This window comes from Sinocyclocheilus rhinocerous, unplaced genomic scaffold (assembly GCF_001515625.1).
Source record: "Sinocyclocheilus rhinocerous isolate Xijiao unplaced genomic scaffold, SAMN03320098_v1.1 scaffold36, whole genome shotgun sequence".
Classification (NCBI taxonomy): domain Eukaryota; kingdom Metazoa; phylum Chordata; class Actinopteri; order Cypriniformes; family Cyprinidae; genus Sinocyclocheilus; species Sinocyclocheilus rhinocerous.
The window spans coordinates 404483-412478 of NW_015664459.1; the positions used below are offsets into that span (position 1 = coordinate 404483).

The 7996-nt window shown below is 37.0% G+C and overlaps 1 protein-coding gene across 1 annotated transcript; it reads right to left on the reverse strand.

Moving 5' to 3' along the window:
* Positions 1-5109: 5109 nt before the first annotated feature.
* sox17 (SRY-box transcription factor 17) lies at positions 5110-7575 on the reverse strand. The gene is made up of 2 exons (XM_016540856.1): positions 7190-7575; positions 5110-6183 (listed from the first exon to the last, which is right to left on the reverse strand). The coding sequence occupies exons 1-2, from the start codon at positions 7479-7481 to the stop codon at positions 5183-5185; spliced, it is 1293 nt and encodes a 430-aa protein (XP_016396342.1). The 5' UTR covers positions 7482-7575; the 3' UTR covers positions 5110-5182.
* Positions 7576-7996: the final 421 nt, after the last annotated feature.

Here is a 7996-nt window from a genome sequence, read left to right on the forward strand (position 1 = left end):
TTTTACTCTGCTGTAAAAGTACTTTTCAGGTGTCTGAGAGTGTTTTTCTTTAGAAAACTTTACTTCACAACATTCCAAAGCATAAAATTTTACTTTTTACTGCACTACGTTTCATAATAAATATAATTCAATACTTACTTTTATTAGAAATCTATTACTTTCTTACTTTTACTCAAGTAAAAGTAATTCAAAGATTTACTTCTCTGCCTTAAAGCTTGAATGAAAGCAATAAATGCACGCAAACTCACAAATGAAACTTGTGATGTGTGACTTTTATTAGTTTTTAGGTATTTTGTCGTACAAATATACAAACACAGAGTACAGACATTGCGTATAGATATTCAATGTGTGTGTGTACGTGGTATTTCCTGGTATATGGGGACCAAATGTCCCCACAAGTATAGCAATAGCAGTAATAGTAATTCCAGTGAGGAAACAAGCTCATAAATCATACAGAATGAAGTTTTTTGAAAATCTAATAATGCAGAAAGTTTTGTGTGAGGGGTAGGTTTAGGAGTAGAGTTAGGGTAAGGGGATATAAAATACAGTTTGTACAGTATAAAAAAAACATTATGCCTATGGAATGTCCCAATAAAACATTGAAACCTCAGTGTGTGTGTGTGTGTGTGTGTGTGTGTGTGTGTATGTGTGTGTGCGTGCGCATGTGTGTGTGAATGTCACTGATTCATACATGTTGCTGTCAGACGCATGAGAAGAGGACACGGGGTCAATGTAAGTGGTCTGTTCCAAAGACTGTCAACATTATGCTTTGGAATGTAGTGAAGTAAAGTTTTGCAAAGAAAAACACTCTGATAAACTACAGATACTTTTTAAATTGACTTGAGTAAAGTAAAAATACTTCACTACTGTCCGCCTCTGGTCTCAGGTCTAGTTTTGTTCATGTAACCCACTATTGATTAGTTTTGACTAAGTCTGTTTATGTTCAAGTTCAAGTCTTTTCAAGTTTATTCTGTATCTGTTTATTTGGTTTGTTTTTTTTAATAAAACTGCATTTGGGTTAGCAGTCCAAAATAAATTTAACGGATAACCTTTACAGGTTTATTCTACCCTTGAATAAGTCTGTATCCCACATGGGCTACCCCAGTCAAAAAAGCCTGGAGGTGCCACTGCTTGTGAGATGGATTTTAGACATTTGACTCAAATTCTTCCTGATATAGCATACCGGTAGATACTACAGATACTGAAAGGCCTCAATTCAGCCCCTCTATCGCCAGCTAAGACCACAACACAGACCAAAACAACTAGCAAAGATTGTAGCGCAGACACCCATTAATAAGACTTCTGCTCCTCTACTTTTATTCCTTTTGTTCTTGCTCTCAGTGGGTGCTTAAAGGCAATATTCAGTAAAATTCATTCATTTAGTAGTACTTGAAACTATTGAAAGAGGTTGCTGAATAATTTACCTTAATGACACTATGATATTCTGTAGAGCTGCTTTATATTTATATTAACGTTGTAATTATAACTGAAATGATTGATTCCTGAAATAAAGAACTTTGTGACACTGATGCTGTTTTTTTCTGTTTATTACAGTAAAGCTGCTTTAAAGGATTCTGTATAGCTTGTTTGCAGTCACGTAATACTGATGACACATGAAACTCAGCTAGAGGGCAGGAAGTGAAAAGCAGAATGGACGAGATGGAGGAAAGTCTGTACTGAACTGGTTTAGATACTATTACAAGAGAAAGGTACAGAAAATCACAATATAAGTTGGACGTGACCCTAATGTTATGATTCAGAAGCATGCTTATGCGATGCTTCTGACATGGGCTTACCTTTCTGAAAACCGAGGTTAACTGTAGGATCCCAGTCTACAGCCTTAATTTAATACTTAATATATACTTAATTAGGATTTAACCAAAACAAGTGGCCCATGGCTGGGCAACCCTGGTCTAGACACTTGACACTGAAGAAATAGACACAGGACACTGACATTGAGAAAAAAGAGGGGCATGAATATAGAAAATCAGACTTGTTTTAGTTGGGACAATTAATATATTAAGTTAATGTACAAATAGACAGAAAAACAGATTTCACAATAAGGCTTCTGATAAATTCATTTTAATCTGTATTCCTGTTAAAATAGGTCACATTTAGAGACTTACTTCAAGTAACAAAACCAGTAACAAAATAATTCATGTGTGTCAGATATATTTATACTTCTAAGAGTCAAATCAGTGAAAAATAGCTTATTGTGTCATTGCATAGAGCTACTATGCAGTGTGAGTCTATATTTAGAAGCAGCACAACTGGAGTGGGTTTGGGAAAGCCGTGCCTATGAAAGTGATAAGGCCAGGGAGGAGACACATATTTCAAGGATTATAAATTCCTGTCACACGGACACAAACACACACACACACACACACACACACACACATAAAGGCACATTCCTTGTCAGACAGGAGACATCCCATCGATTGCAGCTGCTTCTCATTCATACATGTTGCTGTCAGACGCATGAGAAGAGGACACGGGGTCAATGTAAGTGGTCTGTTCCAAAGACTGTCTTCCTTTCAAAAATTTCATTTATAAAAACACTCAAATGTGTGGGTCTTTTGGACTTTGTTCCAACCCCATGGAATTAAAAAATATATAAAAATCTTGCCATTATCTCAAATGTTCTTCCTTGACATCTATTAGATTAAATGGAGATCAAATGGAGACCTGTGCTTTCCATGCTTCCACTGAAGTTTCATAACAACAATATCCCAATCTGTTCTAAGGTATGTCAACTACAACAAAGTATGAAATCAAAAGTCATGTTTTTTATATAAATACATTTTAGGAGAAACATGGAAGACAGAGTTGATACTTGCATGAAACATTACGGAGAACTTCATTAAATATTCTGATACCTCAAGCAAGATCACTTTCCTAGTAACACAGATAACTGTATTTGCTGTTTTTGTGAAGCAGTGCATGTTGCTTTCACAATTCCTATTTTTCGACTATATTGTGCTTGCATACTTTGAGACTGTTAGCTCACATTCTTGCTAGCATTAATATTGGTTTTTGTTTAGTAAAAGATTCTGATCACATTTAAGTCAATATAGGGTTGAGCTGCATATAATAATGAGATAAGCAGTGAATGACTGATAAGTTTGCAGTGGTTCCTCGACTGAGACTTTGACTCAAGGGGAAATTGTACTATGCTTTCCTTCCTTCTTTCTTGTTTATCCTCAAAAATGTAATTTTTTACATTTTTTCTTATTTAAAGACTCCATGAAATAGTTTTATAAGCACAGTTTTCATTCCTGTGTCCTGTGCATTGGATGGGAGATACAGGTTGGGCTTGTCCTACCACAGACAGGAACCAATATTTTGCTGCTTGCAGTTTGGCGGAAGGTATTAGGAAGGACACTGTCTTTCTAGAGAGTATTGGACCAACATTTTTATTTGCCCCGTGAGCAAGATATGTCATAAGTATTTTTGAACTGTTTCACAGGAAAAAAAAAAAGAATAAATTTTGAATGTGCTACTGCTAAAGTGTATATACTAGCATATAGATGGCCTCAAAGCTAACAAACATGGACTAAAATCCGCAAAACTCAAATTATGATTTAATATTGCCATTTTTAAAGACATTAAGCAACTACACAAAGTTAAACATATTTGAAAACGTATTTAAATTCCCCTGCAATTTCAATTAGACAGCTCTATTGGTTAAAGGGGTGTGTCATTAAATTTTCATTGATTGAACACTGAAAATAATCAGTGTCTGGGGTTACAATGAAAATATGTGTGATTCAGGTTTTATCAAAAAGAACATAACATCTCCTCAGTAATTACTATAGCCACAGTAGTACACAGCAGTGCTAGCATCAGACAGTACAGTTGAGATTAGGTTGGACCCCTGCAAAGGTACATGGGGGACCCCATAAGCGAGGCATTGCTCAAACTCCACTTCATCCACCATTTCACTAGAACCTTGAATCTGAGCTGCTGCAGGGGCCTGTGAGTGTGGCTCAGGAATGCTGTGCTTATATGTGTGACGGTCAACAGGCAGTGACAATTCCTCATAAGGACGCTTCAACTGAGAGTTGGACCTATAATGGTCATCTAAAGTTGAAGGACAATTCAGGTAATCAGGAGGCATGGCTTGATGAGAAGAAGAGCTTTTGTTAATGATGGTGTGAGATATCGGGTGGGTGATGGAATTAAGATGTGTACCAGAACTGTGACTGGTTTGTGGTTTGGTACTCTCATTAAGAGTTTGCTGTGGGTGAGCATTGTTCATTATATTAAACTGTGTATTGCTGGAAGTGTGTGAGTTAGGATCGGTGTGTGTGTTGATGTTGCAGTGAGTAATGCTGTGAAAATGTGCGTTTGTGAGTGATTTCATGCTAGTATGACCATGCATGTTGCTGAGAATGTTTGTGTTTTCCTGAAAGTGGTGCTCTTGGTGGTTATAGTAGCTGTATGCTCAGTGGTTCCTCGACTGAGACTTTGACTCAAGGGGAAATTGTACTATGCTTTCCTTCCTTCTTTCTTGTTTATCCTCAAAAATGTAATAATAATATAAAAAGTAATAGAGACTCTGTAAGGTTATTTCTATACATCTCATTTTATGCTGAAAATATTTACAGTTTTCTTATTTAAAGACTCCATGAAATAGTTTTATAAGCACAGTTTTCATTCCTGTGTCCTGTGCATTGGATGGGAGATACAGGTTGGGCTTGTCCTACCACAGCCATGAACCAATATTTTGCTGCTTGCAGTTTGGCGGAAGGTATTAGGAAGGACACTGTCTTTCTAGAGAGTATTGGACCAACATTTTTATTTGCCCCGTGAGCAAGATATGTCATAAGTATTTTTGAACTGTTTCACAGGAAAAAAAAAAGAATAAATTTTGAATGTGCTACTGCTAAAGTGTATATACTAGCATATAGATGGCCTCAAAGCTAACAAACATGGACTAAAATCCGCAAAACTCAAATTATGATTTAATATTGCCATTTTTAAAGACATTAAGCAACTACACAAAGTTAAACATATTTGAAAACGTATTTAAATTCCCCTGCAATTTCAATTAGACAGCTCTATTGGTTAAAGGGGTGTGTCATTAAATTTTCATTGATTGAACACTGAAAATAATCAGTGTCTGGGGTTACAATGAAAATATGTGTGATTCAGGTTTTATCAAAAAGAACATAACATCTCCTCAGTAATTACTATAGCCACAGTAGTACACAGCAGTGCTAGCATCAGACAGTACAGTTGAGATTAGGTTGGACCCCTGCAAAGGTACATGGGGGACCCCATAAGCGAGGCATTGCTCAAACTCCACTTCATCCACCATTTCACTAGAACCTTGAATCTGAGCTGCTGCAGGGGCCTGTGAGTGTGGCTCAGGAATGCTGTGCTTATATGTGTGACGGTCAACAGGCAGTGACAATTCCTCATAAGGACGCTTCAACTGAGAGTTGGACCTATAATGGTCATCTAAAGTTGAAGGACAATTCAGGTAATCAGGAGGCATGGCTTGATGAGAAGAAGAGCTTTTGTTAATGATGGTGTGAGATATCGGGTGGGTGATGGAATTAAGATGTGTACCAGAACTGTGACTGGTTTGTGGTTTGGTACTCTCATTAAGAGTTTGCTGTGGGTGAGCATTGTTCATTATATTAAACTGTGTATTGCTGGAAGTGTGTGAGTTAGGATCGGTGTGTGTGTTGATGTTGCAGTGAGTAATGCTGTGAAAATGTGCGTTTGTGAGTGATTTCATGCTAGTATGACCATGCATGTTGCTGAGAATGTTTGTGTTTTCCTGAAAGTGGTGCTCTTGGTGGTTATAGTAGCTGTATGCTGACTGATGTTGATTGTCCTGAAGATGGGCAAAAAACTCGTCCATAGAAGAGGGGTCGGGTGGAGGCAAGCTGTAGGGCTCAAACAAAGTCTGGGTCTCACAGTATAGAGGCAGCCTAGCTTGGGGCAGTTCTGAATATCCAACACTCATGCCCTCCATGCCCAGAGGGTTCTGAGCATCCCCCTCCCCATGAAGCACAAAGCTGGAGTCCAGTCGTTTATGTCGTTTCACCTTTTTACGACGCCGTGGCCGATATTTGTAGTTTGGGTGGTCTTGCATATGTTTCACTCGGAGACGTTCCGCCTCCTCAACAAATGGACGTTTGTCCACTATTGGTAAAGCTTTCCATGACTTACCTACAAATAATATGAAAGGGAATATAATTAAATTATTAAATGAATTCAGCACGTTCAAGAGACTAAACATTTATAAAAACAATTTCAGAAATACATTGTGGACTGCACACTGAGCATTTTACATAGTAATATCTGACAACATGCTTGATATTTCAGCATAATATCTATGGATGAATATATCTGATTTATTCTAATTTATTCTATTTATTCTATTCCAGAATTTGTGTATATAATAGTTCCTTATCACACTTAATGATACATAATTTCATACTACCTGCAAATAACATTATTATAAAGCAACAATGGACAAAATATAAACCAAACATTTTAGAGCAGTAAAAAAAAAGTTTATTTTAAGTCATAATATAAATATAAATTACATTAAAGATTATATTATAAAGCTAAATGTCAACTTTGGTGTGTGGTTCACAGTCAGCATTTCTTATTCACTTACAATTGCTTTAACTTGTATAGCTGTATAGATTTTAGCCATTTTATCATAGACACATCATTTATAGTTTTAAAAAGTGCTAAAATGAGTAAGTAATATCAAACTGAACTAAAAGTGTTGCAGATAGTTGCTTAAAATATTTTGTTTACACATGGAAAAAGCTGTAGGCTTTACACATACATGCTGAATGACAATATGACATTAGCGATGCAATGAATCTACTTTTATATCACATTGGGACAATAACTTCCATATGTAATGCGTCTGCGTAAAGTCGAGTTTTTGTTTTAAATTTGACGCCAATATGGATATTTCCCACATTATTATTATTATTATTTTCAAACTGTATTTATAAGCTTGATTTATAGACTTGATGATTTATAAGCAATGCTTTTTTTTATTTGAATAATTCTGTTAAAAGCTGTTTAATTGATCTCTATCTTTTAAATGAATACATTTTACATAATGCAAAACATATGAAACAAGCAAAAAGAAAAGAAAAGAAAGAAAATAGATTAAATGCACAATTATTATTTTTTTAAAATCTCTACTCACCAAGCATTTTACTCAGCTCTGCATTGTGCAGATCTGGGTTTTGCTGCGCAAGCCTCTTGCGTTCATCTTTCGCCCACACCATAAATGCATTCATCGGCCTGCGGATGCGCGGCTCGCTCTTTCCGCGCCCCGGACCCGCTGAAGAACACGCCTCGTGTTTTGCTTTCGTGTCAGAAAGCGGACTGAGCGGGTCCACCCACGCGCACTGCCTCATGCCAGACATCAAGACTGAGCTAGTGCCTCGGGTCTGGTTCGGGTCGTCACTGGCGTAACCCGCATCGGGACTGCTCATCTCCTACACGCACGGGCGCGTATCCTTGGTGATCACTGATGAAAGTCGACTGTAGCCTCTGGTTGACCGAAACAGCTTATCATTTAATGTTCTTTGCTCAGTTTCCCTTCGCTAAACGCATACAGTATATTCAACAGTAAGTTCAGAAGTGCATAGCGAGTTATCAGGCAGCTTTAAACTCAGCAGCCACCAATCGCGACCCGGGTGGGCGGACCGCGAAATAATCCTTATTCAGAGCGTTTCGACTCACGGGAGACAAGACTGCAAAAAAACCTTTTCGGGAGGTCAGCTTTAAAAAAATAATAAAACAAAACAAAACAAAATAAAATAAAATAAAAAGGACGAAAGGACGAATCTGTTGCCTCACATGTAACATATAATGAAGTTATGGTTCCGACCTAATTTATCCCCAAAATACATTGCTTGTATAGCTTTTAATTTAACTTTTAGCTACTGCAGCATTTAGGAAACTTATGAAATGCATTTTTTAATAGGCGGCTTATACTACAAAAATT

Bases quoted from the DNA above. Each gene is read 5' to 3' on its own strand.
- sox17 (XM_016540856.1), bottom strand. From the start codon at position 7,481: ATGAGCAGTCCCGATGCGGGTTACGCCAGTGACGACCCGAACCAGACC. The intron at 6,184-7,189 runs GTGAGTAGAGAT...TATTATTTGTAG, and splicing joins AGAGCTGAGTAAAATGCTTG to GTAAGTCATGGAAAGCTTTA.